Source organism: Phoenix dactylifera, unplaced genomic scaffold (genome assembly GCF_009389715.1).
Source record: "Phoenix dactylifera cultivar Barhee BC4 unplaced genomic scaffold, palm_55x_up_171113_PBpolish2nd_filt_p 000121F, whole genome shotgun sequence".
NCBI classification, from domain to species: domain Eukaryota; kingdom Viridiplantae; phylum Streptophyta; class Magnoliopsida; order Arecales; family Arecaceae; genus Phoenix; species Phoenix dactylifera.
This window is the reverse complement of record NW_024067689.1, coordinates 485296-509449: the sequence shown is the minus strand read 5'-3', so window position 1 is coordinate 509449 and position 24154 is coordinate 485296. Positions and strand designations below refer to the sequence as shown.

The following is a 24154-nucleotide window of genomic DNA, read 5'->3' as shown; positions in this document are numbered from 1 at the left end:
AGCTTTTGAATCTTTCGGTGTTTGCGAATGGATCCTTGTTTCCATCACCGGACTCTTTGTTTTTTGAACTAATCTGCCTCAGAGTCGACTCGAGCCTTGTTGGAGTCGACTCGGCTAACTTGGGAGTCGACTCAGAAATACTTGGAGTCGACTCGTTCACATGGTCTTCAAGACTGTGTCTCTGCCTTTCAGACTGTTCTTCTCTAGGAGTCGACTCGGACAAACGGGGAGTCGACTCGGCTACTGTGGAGGATTCAACACCTTTTTCTGCAGTCTCATTGTTAGTATGTAATTGAAGCACATGTGAGCTAATCTGAGATTTATCATAAATATTTTCTAATGTATCCCAGATCTCCTTAGCAGATAAGCATGCAGAAATTTCATTAAACTTCGTTTCATGAATAGCACAATATAATATGTTCATAGCATTAGCATTCAATTGTGCTAAGTCCTTTTCATTAATAGTCTTAGAGAGTGTATGAAGGTCATTTATTATGATTTTCCATAAATAATAGTTTTGTGATTGAATAAAAATGCGCATGCGTGCTTTCCAATATGTGTAGTCTATGCCATTAAACAGTGGAGGCCTATCAATTAACTGTCCCTCTCCTAGAAAACTATCTATTTGAGTTGTCATGATCTTTGGCTCTTGATCGTGAGATCAATAATTAATCTTGAGCACCTGCTCTGATACCACTTGTTGCCCAAGGTGACAACCCAAGAGGGGGGGGGGGGTGAATTGGGTCTTTTAAAAACTTTTAAACTACTTCTAATCTTTTAGATTAATTATGCTAAGTTATATGGATGGTTAGTGAAGCTTAACCTTAGCAAGAGTATGATTCTAATCTAATCAACTATTAAGCAGTGGGTTCAATAAAAGATTAGTCTAATTTTGCCCTAGTATGCTATTCAATTTAATGATTGAGTAAATTGATTATGCTTGCAACTAAAGGATGCACGAAGAAGAGTTAAGCAAGCTTAATATCTAAGTAAGTGAGTGAGGAGGTCAGTCAACAAAGAGCATCACAAACACAACAAAAATATAGTGGTTCGGTGCATCCCAGCACCTACATCCACTCCCCAAGACCTCTTGAGAATTTTACTATAATCCTACAGATTACAGCCGGTTGTTTTACAAGCTCACAACCCAACTTGTTGTTTTACGAGGTCACAACGAACTCGGTCGGTTTTCCCAGGCTCATCGACTAGAACCACCCCCGATTGTTTTCCCGGGATCACAATCGAACCCTTACACGTTGGTTTTACCCTCGGCTCACCAACAAACCTAAACCCCGTTGATTTTTCCTTTGGCTCACCAACAAACCATACACCGTTGGTTTTCCTTTCGGCTCACCAACAAACCTTTATCTCCTTGATTCAATCCCTTGATTGAATCAAGTTACAAGATATTAAAACAAAGAATAAAAACAGATCAAAGCTTCTTAAACAAGCAAATATAACAATATAAACAAATAGAGTAAAGAGAAGCCCTCAAACGAGTTTTGAAGATGGAGGAGTTCGACTTCTTCTTTACTTGACCCTCTTCTGATTTGGCACGAAGTAGAGGATTACCGCGGCAGCACACGGATGGAGAGGAAGCTTTGGGATACACTTGGAAGCTCTTCTTCTCTCTATTTCACTTTGAATGGCCCTTATTGTGCTTATGGGAGATTTTCCTTGGAATCTCTTCCCTAAATGTTTTCTCCCACTTCCATGAGTTCTCCCCTAGCTCTCTTCTTGTTTTTATAGCTTTAGATGGCGTGGAAACAAGAATATAGCCGTTAGAGACAAGAAAAAGAGCCGTTGGACACAGTCTGCATTTCCTGACAATGTTACCGTTGGGATCGGAGTCGACTCGCGCGATCAGGAGTCGACTCGCCTGTTGCAGGAGTCGGCTCGTGCTCTACTGGAGACGACTCGGCTACTGTTCCAAATTTGAATTAAAGTGCATGCCTTGACTGGGAGTCGACTCGACTTAACCCGGAGTCGACTCGCCAACATCTGGAGCTGACTTGGCATCTTCGGAGTCGGCTCATCCCATGAATCCAGAGGACATACTTTCTGATTTTCTTCCTCGAGTCGACTCGGATTCTCTTGGAGTCGACTCGGCTCTCAGAGCCCGAAAACTGATCCTCTGCATTTTTGGGGTCGCGCTGCCTTGGAGTCGACTCGAACTGTCTGGGAGTCGACTCGAATCTCAGAGGCAGTAACTTGGTTTTCTGTCTGTTGATGGTCGCGGAGTCTCGGAGTCGACTCGTGCAATGCGGGAGTCGACTCGAATCTCAGAGTCCCAAAAATGCTCTCTGACTTTTTCCTTGTGTTCCGCTGAGAGTCGACTCTTGCTTTCTTTGGAGTCGACCTACCAACCATCGGAGTCGACTCTCGTTCCACTGGAGTCGACTCGAATCTCAGACCCGAAAACTGCTCTCTGACTTTTCTGCCTGTGACTCCTAGGAGTCGACTCATACTTCTCCGGAGTCGACTCATACTTCTCCGGAGTCGACTCGAATTCCACTGGAGTCGACTCGAAGACTGTTCTTTTGAATTTTTCTTTTGATTTTACTCCTCCAATTTGAATCCTTTGAACTTTAAACTTTGGGCCAATAAATTGTAGCTTTCTTCCAACTTGAGAGCTTTGGAGGCCTTCTTGTGTTCTTCCAACTTGCTATGTTCCTTGCAAAATAAATATCTTTCTCCTTGCAACATAAACATTAGTATCTATACTTCAAGGTTTTGTGATCATCAAAATCAATCTATGAATCAATCTTTGGGTCATCAGGTTATATCCGGAAAAGGCGTCCATAAATGCCAGCAGCTCGTGACCTGAGGTGGAGTCCACGAGCTGGTCGATGCTAGGGAGTAGGAAGCTGTCCTTTGGGCAGGCTTTGTTCAGGTCGGTGTAGTCCACGCACATGCGCCACTTCCCGCTGGCCTTCTTGACGAGGACCACGTTGGCGAGCCATTCCGGGTAGGATATCTCCCGGATGAAGCCAGCTTCAAGGAGCTTGCCGACCTCTTCGGCTGCTGCTCGCTGTCGTTCAGGGGCAGCGCCTCGTTTCTTTTGTCGCACGGGCTTGCTGGTTGGCTTCACTTGGAGCCGGTGGACCATGATCTCCGGGTCTATCCCCGGCATGTCTGCAGGCGACCATGCGAAGACATCCATGTTGTCCTGTAGAAAATTGATGAGGCGACCCCTCTCATGCTCGTTGAGGCCAGAGCCGATCTGCACGGTTAGTCCGGGAGAGTTCTCTTGTAAAGAAAATTGAATTAATAACTCACCAGGCTCTACCCGCTCTTTCTGAGGGTTGACCCGTGCCTCCAGAGTCTTAGTCGAGGGCCGATCGGTTGCTGGGACGGGCACCTCGGCTGGTCGCTTTGCCTCGTGGGTCGCCAGGTAGCATCGCCTTGCCACCATTTGATCTTCTTGAACTTCGCCGACTCCCTGGCCGGTGGGGAACCGCATGAGCAAGTGGTGAGTTGAGACCACTGCTCGGAGGGCGTTGAGGCCTGGCCTTCCGAGGATGGCATTGTAGACTGAGGGAAGGCATATCACGAGGAAGCTCATCCCCACGGTGCTTTCACGGGGGGCGAGCCCAGCTATGACCAGAAGGTCAATCTCACCCTCTACTGGGACTGAATCCCCAGTAAATCCAACTAACGGAGCATTCATCCTCCGTAGCTGTTCTTTAGTCATCCCCATTTTACAATAGGCACCATAATACAAAACATTCGCCGAGCTTCCATTATCGACTAAGATGCGCTTTACATCAAATTTGTTTATGATCATGGAGATGACCATGGCATCATCATGGGGAGTTTCGACTCCCTCCAGATCATCATCTGAAAAGGAGATGGCTTCAGAGGCGCGCAGGCGCTTCGAGGAGATTCCTTCCCCTGAAGTTTTTCCAACCGAGGCCCTGCCTCGGATGGTGTTGATGACGCCGGCGATGGGCCTGTTGGCATTTGAACCTTCAGGCCGTGTGGCTCCTTCGGCTGGCTTCTTCTCCTCACGCCGGCCTTGCACAAACCGATCGAGCGCCCCTCGGCGGATGAGTGCTTCGATCTCGTTTCGGAGCTGATAACAATCCTCAGTATCATGGCCGTGATCCCGGTGGAAACGGCAATACTTCCGGAAATCACGCCGGATTCTGGTATCTTGTTTCGGAGGTGGAAGCCGGATGCGATCCCGACCCTCGATCTCCATGAGGATTTCAGCCCGAGGAGCATTGAGGGGAGTGTATTTTTCATACCTCTCCTCGGGTGCATGGGCCCGCAGTTGGAACTTCGGGCGGAGTGGTGACCTTTGCTGTGGCGGTCCCCTCAACCGGGGTGGACTCTTCGGGCGGGGCGGATTCTTAGCTCGTCGCGGGGACGGGCTTCTGGGCTGGCCGCGCTCCTCGCGGCGTCTCTTCCTGGGGTTTTGCTCGGTCCCGCCCCGCCTAACGGCCACGGCTTCCTCAGCCTTGGCGTACTTCCGCGCCCGGGCGAGCATTTCGGGGAGGTCCGCAGGGAAATTCTTCTCGATCGAGAAGAGGAACTTGTAGGACCGGGCTCCAGTCTTCAGTGCTGACATTGCGATTGACTGGTCAAGCTCCCGGACCTCCCATGTTGCGGCCGTGAACCGGTCCAAATACTCCTTGAAGGATTCTCCCTCCTTTTGTTTGATATCAAGGAGGGAGTCGGATGTCCGCCGCTGGGGCTGGCTGGCGGCAAAATTGCCAGCAAACTGTCTGCCGAGCTGCTCAAAGGAGGAGACAGTATTCGGCTTCAGCCCGGTAAACCACAGCCGGGCTGGTCCTCGGAGTGTCGCCGGAAAAGCCTTGCACATCATGGCCTCCGAGGCTCCTTGTAGGGCCATTAAGACCCGGTAGCTTTCCAGGTGGTCAAGGGGATCAGCCTTGCCGTTGTAAGGCTCCACCTGGGGCATCTTGAACCGTAGCGGAATCGGTTCATCTTCGATCTCCGGGGAGAAGGGTGACTTCGTAGTGAACTCGAAGTCGCCGTCACGTCCTGATTTTCTCCCGTGGAGTGCCTGGATCTGGCGCTCCAGCTTCTCGACCTTCTTGTCGAGTTCGTCATTCTGGAGGATTGCTGCAGCGGTTCGTTCGGGTGCAGGTTGCCCCGGAACCGACTCAGCTTCTGAAGGTTGTGGCCAGCCTCCGTGGCCTCTGACTGGGTGTTCTCTCCAGAGGGAGGCCTGGACTTGAGAGTCCTGACCTCGAAGGAGAAGTCCGCTTGTAGGAGGCTCCGGTTGAACTGGAGCCGGAGGAGGTGATGCCGTTGGGATGCCCCTGGGTTGCAGGCTTTGGACAGCGGTGGCCAAGGCCTGCACCTGTCGCACCAGGGCATCAAACTGCTCCGGCCGAACTTGAGGTGCTGACTCGGCCGGAGGTGGTGAGTTTTGGACAGAAGTTCAGGACTGGGTGGAGGACGTCGAGAGGCGTTGGAAGCCCCTTTGCTTCTTAGCTTCATGGCAGCGACTCGGGCCCTTCCTCTAGCGCCAACTGTTGCTAGAAATTGGACCCGGGGGCCGCCACGGAGCCAGGGGAGGAGGAGCTCCGCCGCAGGGAGGGCGGACGGCGGTGCGCCGGCCGGCTGCGTCCTCCTGGAGGGTGAGCGAGTGAGGGAGAGTGCGTCCTGTCCTGTCCTGCAAAAAAGCCGGTGGCCGGGCTCCCCGGCGCCGGCCCTCCGATGCTTAAGTCAGAGGGGGCAAATATGTGGAGAGAGCAAGGAGGAGATATGGGGAGAAGATGAAGAGAATATTGTGCTCAATTGTGTCTGTGCTGTTTACTTGTGTTCCGGTCCCCCCCCTTCTTTCCTCCCAGGCTCCCTTTTATAGAAGGATTTTATGTTGCCCGGGAGGTGATAGGGGGTTTGTTCTCTTTTGTAATAATTGGGCACGATTTGGCCCATTAATGACGTAGTGGAAAATAAGGCCGAATCAGACCGGAACCAGGGAGTTGTCACGGTCGATCGGACCTGTTGGAGTGGTTGAACCGCCGGCCGTGGTAGGCCTGGGGTCCATGGATGGTAAGTGCATTTATTACCGAGTGAACCGGCGGTCAGGGAGAGCCATACGCTTTGATGGTTCAGTGATCCAGAGATCGTCTTGAGCCGCGTTCATTAAATGACTGAGTGCATCGGAGACTTGAGGGGGTCTCATGCATTAATGGCAGGTCGTGCCAAATACCTACGGAGATCTTATGCCTTGATGGCTTGGAGATAGCGGCAGGTTGTAGTGGAGTTGTCAGGTCCCTCAGGGGGTTAGGCAGGAGTTGAACATTTGGTCAAGGCAATCGGCTCGGCAGGGGTGCCGAGCCGAGCTGGTCGCCCAATGGGGCGCCCTGTGGCGGGGTTGCTTCTAATGCTTCTGGTCAGCGTCTTCTAATCGAGCACTTTTCTGGTCGGCGTCCTCTGGTCGGCTCTTTCTAGCCGAGCATCCCTACTTGGTTGTGTTGGTTGGTCCGAGCGCCTCTTCTTGGCGCTCCCTCTGGTCGGCACTCTTGGGCCGAGCATCTTTTCGGATCGGCGCTCTCTAGCCGAGCACCCCTCTGGTTGGTGCTCTCTGGTCGGCACTCTTTGGCCGAGCGCCTTTCCGGTCGGCGCCTTTTGGCCGAGCGCCTCCGTGGCGGTATGACTTGGGGTTTTTCCCCCAACAATACTCAAGACCAATGAAGAACAGCAGCACTGAGAGGGGCATGGCAAATTGGAAAGAGTAGGAGAACGCCATTGTTAGACTTTGAGATGAAATATGGAGGCAATTAAGCGTGCATTTAAGAAGAGAACTCAAGCAACATGGAAGAGAATTCAACCTTTCCCTAAAAATCCACCACATGTAAGTATTGACTACAGAAGTGAGGGGATATATCAAAATTCAGAGGTAATCTATTCGTTGCCACCATCAGAACTCGAACAAAAACTTACTGGGATTTAAAAACGACATAACATGGTTAATTGGTAAAAAATGTCGAAGTTAATGTAACACGTACAGTTTTTTGGTTTACATGCCGCTCCTGCAGTAAGAAAACCAGTCTAGTGAATGCTTTAAAAGAGATGAGTGTGGCAGCAGCAGGATTAAACGATAAGATTATTGATATTAAAAATGAGAAGCAAACCTTATCCTAAGATCCGAGGGTCAGCTCTGAGGGGTTGACCAGACACCAGAGTAAAACAGTCAAAAAAAGTGATTTCTCACAAAAAAAAGTCAAAGAAAGCGGTCCTGACCAATTGGTTCTATGAGAGTGCTCGGCCAAACAACGCATTCCCATTAATGGAGGAAAGAAGTCTGGAAGTCAACATCCATCCAAACAAGCAGCAGACTGTGGATGGTTCTTTGTTTCTTCGTAAAGTTGGTACTGCAGCACTCTCCATCCTCAGAAGTCTGGAAGTCAACGTCCATCCAAACAAGCGGCCTCCCCTCCGGTGATCATTTGGATGTGTGAACCTTCGGTTTCTCCTAGTCGAATTTAGATACGTGAACCGGCTTGTCTTCTTCTTCTTCAGAAAAAAAAAAACCGGCTTGTCAAAATTACATTCCTTGGACATAATTACAATTTCCAAAAATCCTCTGACCATTTTGTCTCCCTCAAAAATCCCCTAACTATTATGTATCCCAAAAATCTCTTTTTTCCAACTCATGATGAAGGTCGTACCTCGTCAACTAATAGTCTTACCTGAGCTGATGGGCATCTACTTGAGAGAGGCTTAGGTTCATGATTCCATAAACTAAGGGTGCGAGTAAAACCATTACTTTGTTGGACCTCAGTATCATTGTTCAGCCTCCAACCGGTGCCTAAAGGCTCTGAAGAGATCTAGCTCCGTCCATGCTTCATCATTCAGAGTTTCAACACTACAACCACAAAAAAGAGCAGCTCTGCAGAAAATTTAAAATGGTATAATTCCCCCTTCATCAAGCAGCAGCCTCCGCCACAGTCATCCAGTAATTTTTTTTGGGTAAACACTAATTTATCGATGTTATTACTGCTGATCAGTTTTGACTTAGTTTCGGATGTTCTACCATGTGATTGTGATTTTTATCTAACGCACATTCTACATTTTATGCCTCTTATCTGACCATCACCTAAGCACTAATCACCTATATGCCATCGAAGAAGTGAAGGATTTTGTGTTTAGTTTCAAAGGAGGTTGCAAGACTCAATTATGCCATCCTCACCCTCATTCCAACCATCTCCAACCTTTTCTTAATGATCCCATTGATCCAGCTTAGACAACCTATATTAAAGGAAAGTATATCATGGACAACATTCAATGTGCCAATGAAATTCTCCACTACTCAAGGAAATCGGGCACTGAGGGGGCGATTTGCAAACTTGACTTCATGAAGTCTTTTGATAGAGTTTGCCCCTCTTATCTCATTAGACTTCTTGTTAGGAGAAGTTTTCCCACAAGATGGATTAATTGGATCTCCAATCAACTACTTTCATCCAAAATTGCAGTTAATGTGAATGGAGAGCTTGGTGGCTGGATTTTCGGCAGGAGGGCTCAAGCAAGGTGACACACTCTCTTTTTTCTTGTTCATGCTTGCAGTGGATCCGCTTTATAGAATGCTTAATGCTACGGCTTCGAAAAAAGAATATGAGGGATTGGAGAACCCATACATTTGTGGAGGCACCAAGATACTACAATATGCAGAGGATACATTGGTGTTCTTTAAGATAGAGAAAGATCATTATACGGTATTGAGAACCATCCTCTTTTGTTGTGAGCTAATCTTAGGGTTGTCCATCAATTTCCAGAGAAGCTCAATCTTTTACATTGGCTATATACATGAAGATGGGCCGGTGCATGGTAGGAGGCTCAATTGTCCTCAGATTCCAACCCCTCTCAAATACTTAGATTTGCCACTCAATGGTGCAAAACCTTCTAAGTTGCATTGGCTCATTCTATTGCAATGAATTGATAGTAGATTGGCTTCTTGGAAAAGCATGTATCTGTCATTTGGAGGTGGGCTTACCTTGATCAATTTAGTTTTTACTTCACTACCTCTATACTTCATGTCTGTATTCAAGCTACTAGCTTGGGTGATCAAAAGGATCAATAAGTATAGGAAAGCTTTTCTCTGGATCGATACCTTTATCACTTATGGCTTCTCTTGTAAGGTCAACTGAAAGACTGTTTATTTGCACAAGGAAGAAGGAGGGCTAGGAATCAAGGACATTTAATAGTTTAACAATACACTTTTGGCAAAATGGGGTTGGAGGTTTATTGTGAAAGACTCGAGCATTTGGAGAAAGCCAATTTAATTTGCATATCATAGGAAAGTGAAACTATCAATGTGTTGGAAACCACCAAAGAGATGCTCTAACTTTTGGAAAGATGGCATTAAGGCTCTATCGGCCTTCTAGAATCTAATTCACTTCAGGATCGATAATGGCCAAGACACCTTTTTTTGAAAAGACAGCTAGCTTTGTGATGCACTACTCAAATTGATCTTTCCTGCCCTCTATGCTCGCAGCACAAAGAAAAATGGCATTGTATCTGATTTTTTAAATTGCATAACTATGTCGTGAAAATTTAGACCATCGAGCAATCAATTGGCAGAGATCTTTCAATAACAAAATCAATTGCTCTCTTTGCTTGCCTTGGTAACTTTGAATAAAGATGTGGATAAGATTGTTTGGAAACTAAGCAGTAAAGGAATGTTCACCTCTGCATCCCACTATTAGTTCATTAATTCTAGAGGAGTGAAGTGCAATTTTGCCTCCTCACTTTGGAGCTCATTGCCACTTAAAGTAAAATGCTTCTTATGGCTTTGTTTGAAAAAATGGCTCAATACTAGCGTTAACATCGGAAGGAAGCTTGGAAAAAATATGGATGGATGTGTATTATGTTGCGATTCTATTGAATTTGTAGACCATTTGTTCTCGGAGTGCAATATTTTTGCTACCATTTAGAGAGAGTTTTGTCTTTTAGTTAGTGTGCTGCAATCGCATAGAACTTTTGAAGGATTATATTTGGATTGGAGGAAGAGGAATTTTTTCAAAACTGCACAACCGATGGTTCGGATGCTTATTGGCGTCATTTCATGGTCGTGCTGGAAAGAAAGAAATATCAGAATTTTCATGGATAAGCAATCTTCTATAAGCTCGATTTCATCAGAAAGTTTACGGCTATTCTCTTTTTGGTCCAACCTCTATAACGCAAAGTTGCTTAATGAGCATGCAAAAATTTAGCACAAAATAAGAAAATTACCTATCTTGTTAAATGGAGCCTGACGTTGCTGGTACTTGGCAGATGGATTATTCAATGTGGGACAACAAGCAGGTCCTTTGTTGAGTTAAAGTTGCTTCGTTTGTTTCTTTAGGTTTTTCTTCGCTTTTCTATTTCTGCAACTACCTTGTTTCTGTTATATTGTCTTGCTCTAATCTCATCTCCGTTAGCTACAGTAACTCTTTCTTTTCTTTTGTTGTAATTACTTTTGCTCTTTAATAAAAGCTGGGTGGCCGAGTCGGCCCCGAGGGGGTGGTCCGGAGGGGGCACATGTGTTCCTTCATGTGGCGAGAGTTGGAAGGTATCTACCCACTGCCGTGGCAAATACCAAATGACTGATTGGTAATGAGTGGAGTATCGATAAGACAGGTGATCCATAGGTGGATGCCCTCCCTTGAGGTGTTGGCCAACTACGGTCAACGTCGAAGCAGCGGAGGGTCTAAGGGTGAGCGACCTTCTCGACTTCAAAGGAGCGGAGTGGGATGAGGACAGGCTGCGTCAGTTGTTCGGGGAGCATCATGCTGAGCGGCTCCGGTCTCTCCCAATTTCGTGGTGCGCCGATCCTAATATCCGGGTTTGGAGCCATTCATGCAGGACCAGCATGAGGGTGGAGGCTTCCAAGTCCTCCGACGGGAGCACGAGTTGGGTCGGAGTGTGCTTGGATCTAGCGATTTGGACTTCACCCGAGGCTTGTATTATTTTTATGGAAAGTGGTCTGGGAGCGCCTTCCGACGAGTTTGGTATTCAATAGACATGGCCAGAGGATTTTTTTAGAGTGCGGGATATGTGGTGTGGATGAGACAGTGAATCATGTGCTTTTCCAGTGTGCGAGGGTGAGGGGGACTTGGCGGATCACAAGAACTCCATCGGATGTTTGGAGTCAGAGGGATCAGTTCTTATAGGCCATCCGTTGGTGGGCGAGTAGTCCACGACGCGCTGGAAGGCTATTAGAGCAATTTGTACAGCATACCAGATTTGGCAGGCAAGGAATGCTCGAATCTTTGGAGAGTGCAGCATGTCACCGAGATTCGTAGTGGAGTACGCCTAAGCGCAAGCTGCGAAGATCAATCATGACATTGGTTCAGACATACCTTTGACAGCTAGGGATATCTAGGATTTCCATTCTGCTTTTGCAGCTGCCCGTACGGTGTTCTTTACTTGGGAGCCCCCACCTCCGAGTTTCCTCAAGGTCAACTTTGATGGATCCGTCTTGGATAGAAGCATGAGGAGAGGTGCGGGTTTTGTCATCAGGGATCTGAACTCTATAGTGGTGGCAGCGGGCGGCTGCCAACTATTTGACATCTCGATCTCCGGCGTTGAGCTAAGGGCTGCCTGGGCGGGCTTTTGACATGCGCGGCAAGTGCTATGGGCCAGCTCAATCATCTTGGAGAATGACTCGGCCACGGTGATCAGTTGGATCCAGGAGGGCTTGAGGGGTGTTGGCATGGACCACCCTTTACTCTGGAATATCTGATGATGGTTAGGGATGGAGGGGTCTTTTAGGCCAGGCATATATTTAGAGAAGCTAATGGTGCTGTGGATTAGGTGGCTGCCTATGTGGCCAACCATTCCAAAAGCACTATGTGGGTCGGGGAGGGGGAGCTGCTCCGGGCACTTCGTGATATTTTGTTTTTTGACTTTATTGGATATATTTGTATACGTACTGTATGAAATACCTGCTTTAGAAAAAAAAAAAAAAAAAAAAAAAAGCTGGGGGGCTGCTTTACCAGTCACCTTTGTCATCAAAAAAAAAAAAAAAATCACTGCTGGTAATGCATGTTTTTCTTACCACAAACATACGTGATCACATGATTTGCAGAGAAAAGATGCATCATTTGCAGCATTAACTTTAAAGTCCATCACATATACAAGAAATTTCAATCACTTACAGACAAATGGTCGTAGATATATTTATATATAGACAGTATAGTCTGTCCCGCTGAATCTTGGATGCATGTGTCGAAATGATCGCAGAGTCTTCCAGTGCAGATCTTGGCTTATCTTTCTTCCTCACTTTCTTGTGGTCAATGGAATTTAGCCCAAGGATGGTGACAAGTTCATGACATTCGATGACCATCAGTCCTCAAGTTGGGATCATTGAATTAATGAAACAATGTTCTAAAATTATTGAATGAAACAGTGTTCTGAATGATGCCTTTGCTTCTAAAGTGACCCTTCGCCAGCAACATAAGATCTCTTTGAAGCCATACCTACTGTGAAGGGATCAAGCATCTAATTTTCAGGCAATAATCAGAAACCATGTTGGATGGATCTGCCAGATCGTCCTCTTGACCAGCTCGGACCAGACCAAACTGGCTAAAAAATAGTAATAGGTTCTACAGTTTTTTCATAAAAAAATAATTCTTTGGCTTTTAGGTACAAAACCAAAAGGATAAATATATTTCATTTTATTTTTTGAATATTTCAAGTATTACTATTTAAATTAGTTAAAAAATAAGCTTTAATATTTTTCTACAAAATATTTTGAATTTTTAAAAATAGATAATTCATGAGTGTTTTCTCTTTATGCTGCTATTTATGAATACTGTAAAATGTTGGCTTATGTCCTTTTGTATGATGAGGATAGTTCCATATCATTTAAGGGTAGTATTTAGAGCTGATAATATATCATTGATTATGCATATACTTCTAACAGTCAATTTCTTCCATAATATTAACATTTTAAAATATTTTTAATTATAACTTAGGGTACAAAATATTTTTAACAAAAATGCCCCTTATAAATAACTTAGGGTAGTATTTAAAATATTTTTAATTATAACTGATGACTCAAGCACAATCTTCTTACTTATAACAATGGCTAAAGTTTAACTGCATTTGAGTCTCTATTATAACTTTGAGTTAGGTGATCAGCCGGTAGCAAAAGCGAACAGCAAAGGCATCCATGTAAAAATTTTATATGTCTGTACGTGTTATATTACATATATTACAAGCTCAAGAAAGATGCTTCTTATCTAAATAATCCTCTAATAATTTTCTAGTTGTAAATATTGATTTTTTAAAAAAACAACTATTTAGCCTTTTATTTAGATGCTCGTTTTTTTTTTCTTTTTTTTGTTTAGGTGAAAGGGAAAAGGGGGGTAAGAAGAGCCTCACCCACATAGTAACCCTCACTGGGCCTCCTCTCCATTAGAGAATGTTCGATGCGGGTAGAATCTTTTTTATTCATACCCTTTCCACCCGTAGCAGAGTTCCAACAGCGTGGCAGCCCTATCCCCGTATGAGTACGTCACACCAGCACCACCTAAGTAACGGCAGACCATATAGTGACTCTACCGGACAATCCAGGCAGGGGGCGTCCGGTCCCCACATTTAATCGACGCCCACGCGTTGCGAACTTAGGCCACTTCGGTAGAATCAAAGTCCCGTTCTCACCGTGCTACCATCTCGGTGGTATTTAGATGCTCATTTTGATGTGTTTGTTTAAAACTTTTTTTTTTTTTTTTTTTTTTTGGGGGGGGGGGGGGGGGGGGGATATACTATTCATCCTCCCTATATTCACAACCATATTCAACCTAATGATTTGGGGGGGGGATATACTATTCAACCTAATGATTTGCCAAACCACTCCACAAATCATGACAATGCCCTCCTACCCTATCAAGATTCTTGAATAAAGTGATGGATAGTGGTGCTGCCTAACATTACTTTTATTAAAGCGATACCTGCATTATAGAATTAGATCAATTTAAAGCGAATCAGCCTGAGCCGCAAATGGGTTGTCATTAAAAATCATGCAAATTTTCTCTTGTAGAAATCAAATAGATTCGTACCAAGCCTACGAATTCAATCATTATTTAATTGATCTCTTAAAGTTTTGGCTTCCCATCTCCTTGTTTATCACGCCATTGACATGTATTTGAAACATATATTTTGAAAGGATAGTAAATGATCCTTCAATTGAACGTATCATGCTGAGCCCATGTCTAAACAATTGAGCAATGTCTGAAAGACTCTGTAAGGATCAAGGTTGACATGAGATTGTGCGAGTGGATTTGATCCACGCCATCGGCTTTGCAGCCGTTCAAAGCTGGAATAATCCGCTGCCATCCACGGGGAAACCGTCCGAAACGCCGACCGCACCCACCGCTTTAAAGTTTGGAAAAACGACAACCATCGCCATTGTTACCGGCATCACGCGCCTGTTTGTCTTCGTTTATATTTAGAGCTTGGCCAGCCGTTTTCTGTTCTCTTCTGCGTGTCTTGTTCCTTCCGCCACCCCTCGTTGGCGTCGTTCTCTCGTTGTTTTCGAAGCTAAACCAAACGCGTTTTGACAGCTCTTTCGACCATGAAAACATTCCCACACCCCCTTACGAAGAAGAGATTAATCCCGAAAATAGCGGTTTAAAGCCCTTCTCCTCGCCTCCCATGGAAGCAAATTGTGATTTGTGATGGCTCCCTCTCTCATCTTTCCAGCTACCGGTCCTGTGACACCCCTTCCTGCCTCCATTTTCTCGCCCCATCTTTTCTTTCAACCCATCCAAAGAGCTTCTCATCGACGAAAGAAGTTGCGAAGGATTCAATGCATGGGCGAGCTGAGATACTGTTGAAGAAAATTCAAGTGCTTTCGATTGGATCGATGGATCGAAGCCGCTTTTGGTTCTCCATATTGCTGCTCTCCTCTTGCTTTCTCCTGTCGTCGGGCCAAAGCCCGAGCAACATCTCCGCCACCGACGCGTTGGATTCCGTAATCCGAGATCACGCTTTCCAAGCGTTGGAGGGGCATCGCACTGGCGTTGTGTACGACATCTCCCTCCCAGCGAATCTATCGGGCATGACGGCTTCGGTCTTGAGGCTGAGAAGCAGGAGCTTATGGAGGAAGGGTGCCAACTTTACTGCCTTCCATATTCCACCAGGAGCTGCTGCTGTGCCTTTCGTCAGGAGGCTGGTTGTCGTCTCCCAGGACTGGGGCAATTGGTCTGCTTCTTATTACAATGTGACGGGCTATAGACTCGTTGGGTCCGTCATTGGTCTCCTAGCTTATGATGCATCTGATGCAAGCTCCAATAGCACCATGGAGCTCAATTTCAGGGCGACTGGAGCTGCCATCTCCATTAGCTTCCCCGGAGCTGCATTGCCAAAACGGTCGAATTCTACAGCAAAGTGTGCAAGATTCGGACCAAATGGAACAGTGCATCTTGGCGATCTAGCATCGTCGAATGTGTGCACGACGAGGAGCACAGGCCACTTTGCAATCGTTGTGCCATTGGAGGAACCGGACAGTCCTCCGGTGACGGGACAAGGGAAAGAGAAGGAGTGGTGGATTTGGGTGGCGGCAATTGGAGGTGGAGTAGTTGGGTTGGTTTTGGTGAGCTTGATCGCCATGGCGATGTTTAAGTTGGTTAAGAAGAGGAAAAGGGAAGAGATGGTAAGGCAGGCTGAAGAGGGTGAGGCTCTGGAGGCAGTCTGGATTGAGAGGAGCAGGATGCCTTCTGCAACAATGATTAGAACTCAACCAGTGCTCGAGAATGGATATGCGCCATGAGATGTCTTCCTTTTCCTTGCTCCTTCTCTTCTAAGAACATCTTGATGCAAAAAAGTGATGAGGCAAAGGAGATAGATAGGAAGCACCTTCCTCCGGGTGGCTTAGAACGCAGAATTGTTTCCCTAAATGCAGATGCCAGAGACGGCCTCAAAAAGAGAGATGTGGGTAATGATGATGAGAGCCCAAATTTGTTTCATTGGTTTTCCAACTTTGGTCCTTCGCAGATTGTGCATGATTGAAATTGCAGATTTCTTGCATCCATAACATTTTTCACTAGTGTCAGTCCAAATTTCTTGCATCTTGCGCTTTCTCTTCCATATATACTAAAATTCTTTCTGTATTTTCACTCTTTATCAACTTCCCAAGATAGAGGAACACAAATTTGCCATTCTGTAAAAATAAAGAGAAAGAAGTGATACATATTAAAAGAAAATGAAGTAAAAGACCTGATAAAAAGTTCAAATATTACGAGGTCATAGATTGAAAACTGTTTTTGCTAGCAAGCACGTTGAGTTAGCAAGAAATTCGCAAATAATTTGTTAATTCTCAACATAGTTTTTGAAAGTTGCTCGAATCAGTTTAAGAGGTAGACTGAAGAGTACCTTCCCACAGGTCATTGCAGTTCTACGAAAAACTACACTAGCACTACAGGGAACATAGCACTGTCTATCTGCTAACTAGACTAGTTTTGAATTAGGCCTGCAATACTCTCGAAGGCATTTGATGTGGAGCTCACGGAATTTTTCTAAGTTTCAGATTTCAGATAGCTTAAACTTCAGCTCTTCAGGTCCCCAACGTAGAACTCATCAACCATGTCAAAGACACGAGTAGCATGTTGTGGCCTGCAGAAACAGAAAAGAGAAAATTAAATACCCCAGGAGTAACAAGGTGAAAATTTTAAAAGGAAAATAAAATTAAGGTAGTATTACATTTCTTGTCATCTAAAAAATAGTATAAATCAATCAGATTTCATCAAAATGAGATTTCCCGACCATTCAGCTATAACTAAATTATTCTACCTAACAAAAATACTAATAACTTTTATGGGTTATTAACCAACAGAAAAAGCCTGCTTTAGATCAAAAGGTATTTTTCTATATATTAAATTATTAACAGACAAGCATGTTCAATGGACAGATGATGAAGCAAAGCCTAAGCCAGATCTTGTCAAACTCCTATCTCTTTTAAGACTCAAGCTAATATAGAAGAGGAAGTCCTGAGTTTTGACAAAGTTAAATTGAGCGAAAGAGTGATCAGCTTGATGATATTTGATCATGATGCACTCATATTTGATTTTGATAAATTCCACTCAATGCTTGACATTGTCCTACTATTCAGATGGATTGAGACAAAAATACAGGTGGGACTTCGCATACATCAGCTGCTGCCTGGAGCCAACTGACTGAAAACACAAGGCAAGTAACACATGTAACAGATATATTAACAAAGAATCATTAGTAGGAAATCATCAAATTGTTAAAATTTTCTATATTTCAATTATCAGAATTGGAGTGAAGAAAGTTTTGATGATTATAGTGCAAGCAAAAAAGGCTGGAAAGAAGGTCATTCTGCAAAGTAACACCAATCAAAGTTTAACTTACAACAACATGTTATTTACGAAAAATAAAACATGACTTTCCATAACAGGCACAGACCCGTAAAATCCCTCGGTTGAATCACCTCCAGCATTGTTTAGTATAGCATCGCCACCTGGATGTTCCTCCACATATGGAGTAACATCATACACCTACACAGAGAGCAAAGATATTGCTTTGTGAAGCAGACTATTTTGCTATCATGAAACTTTAAAGAAAAAATAGTGTGAATACAAACTACATCATACAACCTTTCCTTTGACAATGATCCAACAATCATCTCTCTTATTATGTAGGGAGACCTCTTTCTGTGTGTAAGTCTTCAATGTCTAAGCAACAAATATAAAGAAAAGAATTGCTCAAGAACCAATGTCTAACAGGGAAATTCTAATTTGTAACAAGATATTCAAACTACATGAGTACTACATTGTACAGTCAGAACACATACATGTCACATACATAACGTACATGGAAAAAGAAAAAGATGTACAAAAAAAAAAGTTTCCCTCCTCCCATGTCTGCAAGCTTTTTCTTTAACTTAAGCATGAGATGTATCAATCTAGTGCACAACGATCCATATAAAGCACTATGCTTTCATATATTTTGTGTGATAAGTGCTATATGGAATTGGCATATCGTTTAAAGATTAAAGGCTCAGTGTTCGGATCTTATAGTGCTTAAAATCTTAAATTCCTTACAGGTAAATTTAGCTGACAAGTTGGGAAAAAAAATTGAGAGATACAATTGCCAAAAGTTAGATTTGGAAAACAACAGATACTATGACATGCCTAACTCATCGTACAAAGGCAGAATAGAAGCAAAACTACTAGGCAACTGGACAAATTGGTATATTTACTGGATCCCATTCCCTTGGTTTGGATAGTTTAGACCTAACTCCTTTCCTGCATTCTGTATGGCATGACCATCACAACTTGACCAGAAATGGGACACCTTGGATTGGCTTAACAGGGATGAGTTTGTGTTTATTGCAGGGATTAAGGTGCAGCATGATCATAGCAGGATAGAAGATTGAGCAGTCTCAGAAAAGTCCTCCCACAAATGCTAGACATGCCATCCAAGTTCCTAGCAGACTGAATCAGAAACACCAATTTCATGAGCGGGCACTAAATTCACTCAGCTGCTTCCTGCTTCTGTCCCCTATGTTCTATTCTTTCATTAATAAAGATTTTACTAGCATGTCTCATGAATCTTCTTAATCACTGATTTATGATTTCAAAATGTAGTTATATGGATTCAATTTTTCCTTCCATCCAGCTCGTCTATACAAGACATAGAAGATACATGAAGACCAATATTTACAAATTCATCAAATTAAGAAATGATGCGCAAGATTGATAGACAGTCCTGATTGCATGGGAAAAAAATCAATTCAATTAATATATGCAGATATAGTTTGGATAAAGAAGAAATTAAAGAAATTTTCTAATTGTATAGATGCCAATAAAGAACAAGTTAAATTTTAGTAATATATTTCACACCCTAAGCCTTAATCATTTTTTATCATAAAAATTAGGCATTCTTAAGTATCTCAAGCATAGGAAATAACAAAACCAAAATAAATATCCAACAAATTGGTAATTGTATGTTTAATTAATGTACCTTTGACGTAGCACTGGTATTAGTTCCTTTAGCTTTACCTACATGGATAAAATAAGGTGGAAAATTGGCATGATTAGAGCATATATCGCTCAAAAGATTTAGGATGTGAGTGATGCTACCTTTATTTTTTGATCTTGGGATGAGATAAAGAGCTCCAAGTACAATAAGTACAACCAATGTCATGACAATCATCTCCATTTGAATCAAGACTCTGCTATTGAACAATAAATTAAAAGAGGGATCCCATGACTATAAAATTAAGGAATTAAAAATCGAATTACAAATGAATTAAAAGAAAGAAATACTAGAAACAGACTTCATTCAATCAGATATCTGTAAGAAAATCTTCTCATGATTGTCATCTACATCAAATGATGAACCACAAATTGCATTCTTAATCAAAAAATCTTCTTAGGAAAAGGCAGTTGTTGTCTTTCAGAGCTCCAGTTACCTTATTGAACTGGCATTTGCCCAGCTCAGATCAGAACCCACTAAATAGAACAGAATTGGAGCTAATGAAAAGAAGGTTTCCTGGAAAGGTTGTCACCACAATAAACATAGATCTTGCTAAGTTTCTTAAAGAACATTACTGTTACTAGCCAAAAGGAGTACTGAATCAAAGTATTCTACATTGACAGAATAATTTCCAACAGAATGTATCAATAAAATTACACTGTGTAGTTTTCATGATTGGAGAATCCTGATGCACATAAATTCTATTGATGTAATCAGTTGTTCTAATGGAAGAATTTCATGTTCAGATTTTCCGAGCAATCTTATTGTAACAATCGAGGACCTTATCCCAAATGGCTAGCCGAAAGATAATTTTTTAGTTCCTTAATCTTGTATAAGTACGCAAGATCTTCCTAGCGAATAACCGATGTGGGATTAAACACATGCTCGCATGAGTCCTCACATTCTCTTTCCGTTTAAAACATAACGTTTTCGTCATGCTAAGGATCTAAATCCATTCAAATCTAATCACAAACACCACGATTGGCCCATGGTCAGCCTTAATGAGCCCATGTTGGCTATAGGCTGGGTCTGCTCTGATACCATTTGCAACAACTCAGGATCTCACCCAAAAAAGCTAGCCGAAAGGTATTATTTGGATTTCTTAATCCTGTATAAGTACCCAAAATTTTTTTGGCGAATAACCGGCGTGAGACTAAACACATGCTCGCATGGGTCCTCACACTTACGCTGGGCCAGGAGTGTGTAGATCATTGTTGTTTTTGTGTTTTTGCTTTTCTACAAATTATAGCATCTGCACAAAACTTTAGCTATCTCTTGCCTTTTATTTTCACTCTTGAAAGCAATAAATCTTTGCTATCAAACATTCTAAAGATTTACAAACAATTTAGAAAAACACAATGGCTTCGTCATGCATGCTGCTCAGGTTTGGTTCACTTTTCTTCTTGGGTTTTTGAATTCAAAAACAGAGACAAAAGCAATACAAAACAGGCCCTGATATCCTAACAGTACAACATACATTCGTTTTCTTCCACAATCCCCATCGAATTCCACTTCATCAGCGTTTGCAAAACTATAAGCAGATCACATAACCTCTCCCCCCTAATTACGAGGCCTTATCAGGTGTCAAATTATCTTTTTGAGCGGAAAACCAGAACCAGGAGAGCCTAAAATTAGAAAATCAAATCAGAAGGTCCCTAATTCAAGGAGAAAAACTCCGAATACTTATTATCCTATTAAATCAACCAGAGACGAACTGCATTAATGTTTTCCTCTAAGTCTACAAGCTCGTCAGAAATCCTCACATTCTCAATCATCTTTTGGACAAATTTAGCATGCTATAACGATCCAATAGAAACAGAAGTGCACCAAGAGAAGATGGAAGGATTGACGTACCAGAAGTCCCCAAGATCGAAGCTAACGCCGCCGGATCCGCCCAGGTTCTCGTCCCTGGACGCGGGTTTGATCTAGGGTTTAAGATTTTAGCGGCCCCAGAAGTGGGAGATGGGGACGGAGTGTGCTCGAGGGAGGGAGCACGGAGCGATGATGGGCTTTAAAGAAAACAAGCTGCTCGGAGAGAGAGAGAGAGAGAGAATCTTTTGTGCTGACGAGCTGCACGGCCAGCCACAACTGGGGACTGGCGTCTGTGAATTCTTCCAAGTAAAAAATTTCGAGGTCACGAGCATCCGGACAGGTGAAAAACCAAGATCCCGGGTGGTTTTAGCGGCCAACCGGTGGCTCGGGAGCCTACAGTTTTACATAACGTCCGTCACGAAAACGTCAAGCCTCCGTTAGGATGAGGCTTGGGTTTGTAACCGGGCGAAAAATAGCTAGCGAGAATGCCCAATATACTCATTCTAGCTAGGGGTGGCAAAATATGACTCGACCCGCCAACCCGATCCGTATTCGACCCGCTATAAATAGGTTTGGGTTTGGCCTAAACAGATTCGGATCGTAAATAGGTCAACTCGTTTAACCTGTTTATTAATTGGATCGGATACGGATTTTAGATGTCTGACCCGTTTAAACCATTTAATCCGTTTAACTGTTGGGCAGGTTAAACAAGTCTAAATAGGTTAAACGGGTCTAAACAAGTCTAAACAGATCGGGTTGGGCCGGTTAAACAGGTCGGGTTGGGCGGGTTAAACGGGTCCAAACAGGTTAAACGGATCGGGTTGGGCAAACAGGTTAAACAAGTCGAGTCGGATTGGGCAAACAAGTTACCTATTTATTAAACAAGTTAAACGGATCGGGTCGTATTACCTGTTTATTAAATATGACAGGTTTAGGTTGTAATTCTGACCTATTTTTTTTTTTTTGGTTAAAACGGCAATTCATATAACTCTAACTTGAGTACATCCTGCCAAATCAGAAAAAAGCAAAAGATACAGATCAGGCGGAAGCTCTGCCGTGGATGACCAGCATAACTCCCCGGAATGCCGTGCAGCATAGGAGGCGACCCAGTCTGCTGCCCTGTTCGCCTCCCGGAAAACATGTACTGCCTGAAACTCCTCCATCTCCGTAGCCAGCCTGCGGGTCTCCCGAATAAGTGGGTGGCCATCTCCATACCTATCCGCCCCTCGGATCCAATCTATCACAATAGAAGAGTCCCCCTCAAGAAACACCCGCCCGGCCCCGAGCACCCGCCTCACGTAGGAAATGCCGACCCATGCTGCCCATAGTTCTGCTCCCACAATCGAGAGCCCTGTCGAGCCCCGGCCACCCGCCGCAATCAACCTCCCATGGTGGTCTCTGATAACAAAACCAACTCCTCCTGACCTCCCATTCCTCGCCACACTGCCATCGAAATTCACTTTGAGATAACCAGGGGGTGGGGGTACCCAAGAAACAACCGCAAAACTCGGTGCTGAAACAGCACTACGGATACCCCAGATGTCCCTAGTCGGCCCAAGTGAAGACGAGGCCGTGCAAGAAAGGACCTCCTCAGCCTGAAGCACAGCTCTCTCCACCACCATCATCGCCGAGAGCCTCCTACCCTCAAACAGTCGTGCATTCCGGTCCAACCAAATATGGTAGGCCATATATGCTCTAAGTATCCCAGCCTCTGCGAACATAGGGCTCCGCACCGAGGCTCGCAGCAAGTGCAACAAATCCTGTGCCGTCTCTACCGAGTGATGAATAGGAACGGGAGAGCGCCTCCAAATCTCCCTAGCCCTATGGCAGTGTAGCAGAACATGTCGAATAGTCTCCTCTGTATCCGAACACACCTCGCACCCCTGAGGGACCCGAACACCCCGCCTGACTAGCATACTCCTGGTGGGGAGGCATCCCCAAGCCACCTTCCATAAAAACAGTGCCACCCTCGGGTGAATCCTCATCCGCCAAATCCATCCTCCCTCAATCACTTTCGCTGGCTCCCCCCTGAACAAAGCCTGTAGGTCCCTGGCTCGCACCTGTGATCGGCCCGACGGCGCCCAGACCAACCTGTCAGTCTCCCCCTGAAATGGCACCGGGAGGCCCAAAATCGTCTCAGCCAACTGAGCCCCAAACGCCTCTCGAATCAACCCCTCCCTCCACCTACCCTCCTCTGAGTCCAACAGGTCGCTGACCCTCCGGCCTGCTAATCGCATCGAGTCCACCATGGTCGGCATACGGCTGATCGGCACTGCAGTCACCCAACAGTCCTCCAATATATCAATAGAGCGTCCATCACCAATAGCCCATCTGATCTCCGAAAGGACCACCCCAGCTCTGGCACACATCTCCCTCCACATCGAGGAGTGAAAACGGGCCGCTCTCACTCCGGGCACCAGAGCGCCATACTTGGCCCTCATCAGTGAGGACCACAAACTATCGGGCTCCATAACATATCTAGCTGCATGGCGTGCCGCTAGAGCCTCCCTCTGCACCAACAGAGACTGCACCCCTAGACCACCACATCTGGTAGGCTGGCACACCACCTCCCATGCCAACAAATGAATACCACCTCTACCACCTTGCCTTCCCCAAATAAAGTTCCTAACTAGCTGCTCAATATTCCTCAGGGTCGACACTGGAATAATAGAGTGGGAAAGTAAATAAACAGGGATCGAGGAGAGAACTGACCTAACCAGAGTAATCCTCCCCATCATAGATAGAGAACGCATCTGCCAACCCTCCATCCTCTGCCGAATGCTGGCCTCCAAATAGGAACAGTCACTCCCACGCAAGCGCCGGCCAGAGAGCGGGACCCCCAAGTCTCTCATCGTGCCATCCTGCTCACCTATCCCCAAGATCTCCCTAATAGAATATCTCGTCTCCTGTCTGATCGATGGGCTAAAGCACACTGCAGATTTCGAAAAATTGACCCTCTGACCGGACATAGCACAATAGTCCTGAAGGACTCTAGTAAGAACCAAAGCATCTCGGCTAGTCGCACAGGCTAGCAGCAAACAATCATCCGCAAAGAGCAAATGCGAGATCGATGGGGCATCCAACGCTGGCCTGTAAATCTCCAGCTCCTGGGCGAGCACAACCTGATGCAAAGCTCTGGATAGTGCATCCGCACAGAGAATAAACAGATAAGGGGATAGGGGACACCCCTGTCGTAGCCCTCCCGTAGACACAAAATAGCTAGAAGGCGTGCCATTCACCAAGATGGCAAAAGAAGGAGCCCTGACACAGCCCATAATCCACTGAATCCACGCCCCAGGAAAACCAAACCCCAGCAGAGACTGATATAGAAACTCCCATCGCATCCTATCATAGGCCCGCTCCATATCTAGCTTGA

At 44.8% G+C, this 24154-nt stretch overlaps 2 protein-coding genes across 3 annotated transcripts; one reads left to right on the top strand and one right to left on the bottom strand.

Moving 5' to 3' along the window:
- Positions 1 to 14007: 14007 nt before the first annotated feature.
- Positions 14008 to 16353, top strand: LOC103713491. The gene has a single exon (XM_008800445.4). The coding sequence runs from the start codon at positions 14774 to 14776 to the stop codon at positions 15734 to 15736; it is 963 nt and encodes a 320-aa protein (XP_008798667.2). The 5' UTR covers positions 14008 to 14773; the 3' UTR covers positions 15737 to 16353.
- Positions 16213 to 21087, bottom strand: LOC103713493 (cytochrome B5-like protein). Of its 2 annotated transcripts, XM_008800446.4 has the most exons (6): positions 20821 to 21067; positions 19071 to 19162; positions 18952 to 18989; positions 17583 to 17660; positions 17392 to 17483; positions 16213 to 16578 (listed from the first exon to the last, which is right to left on the bottom strand). In XM_008800446.4, the coding sequence occupies exons 2-6, from the start codon at positions 19147 to 19149 to the stop codon at positions 16512 to 16514; spliced, it is 354 nt and encodes a 117-aa protein (XP_008798668.1). In that variant the 5' UTR covers positions 19150 to 19162; positions 20821 to 21067; the 3' UTR covers positions 16213 to 16511. The 2 variants fall into 2 exon arrangements, with proteins under 2 accessions (XP_008798668.1, XP_038972638.1); XM_039116710.1 differs by lacking the exon at positions 17583 to 17660 and having other exon boundaries at positions 20821 to 21087.
- Between the last annotated feature and the right edge of the window lie 3067 nt (positions 21088 to 24154).

Excerpts from the sequence above, each read along its gene's own strand:
- LOC103713491 (XM_008800445.4), top strand. The coding sequence starts at position 14,774 with ATGCATGGGCGAGCTGAGATACTGTTGAAGAAAATTCAAGTGCTTTCG.
- LOC103713493 (XM_008800446.4), bottom strand. The coding sequence starts at position 19,149 with ATGGAGATGATTGTCATGACATTGGTTGTACTTATTGTACTTGGAGCT. Across the intron at positions 17,484-17,582 it reads GGATCATTGTCAAAGGAAAG|GTGTATGATGTTACTCCATA; the intron begins GTTGTATGATGT and ends CTCTCTGTGTAG. Across the intron at positions 16,579-17,391 it reads TCAACCGAGGGATTTTACGG|GCCACAACATGCTACTCGTG; the intron begins GTCTGTGCCTGT and ends CTGTTTCTGCAG.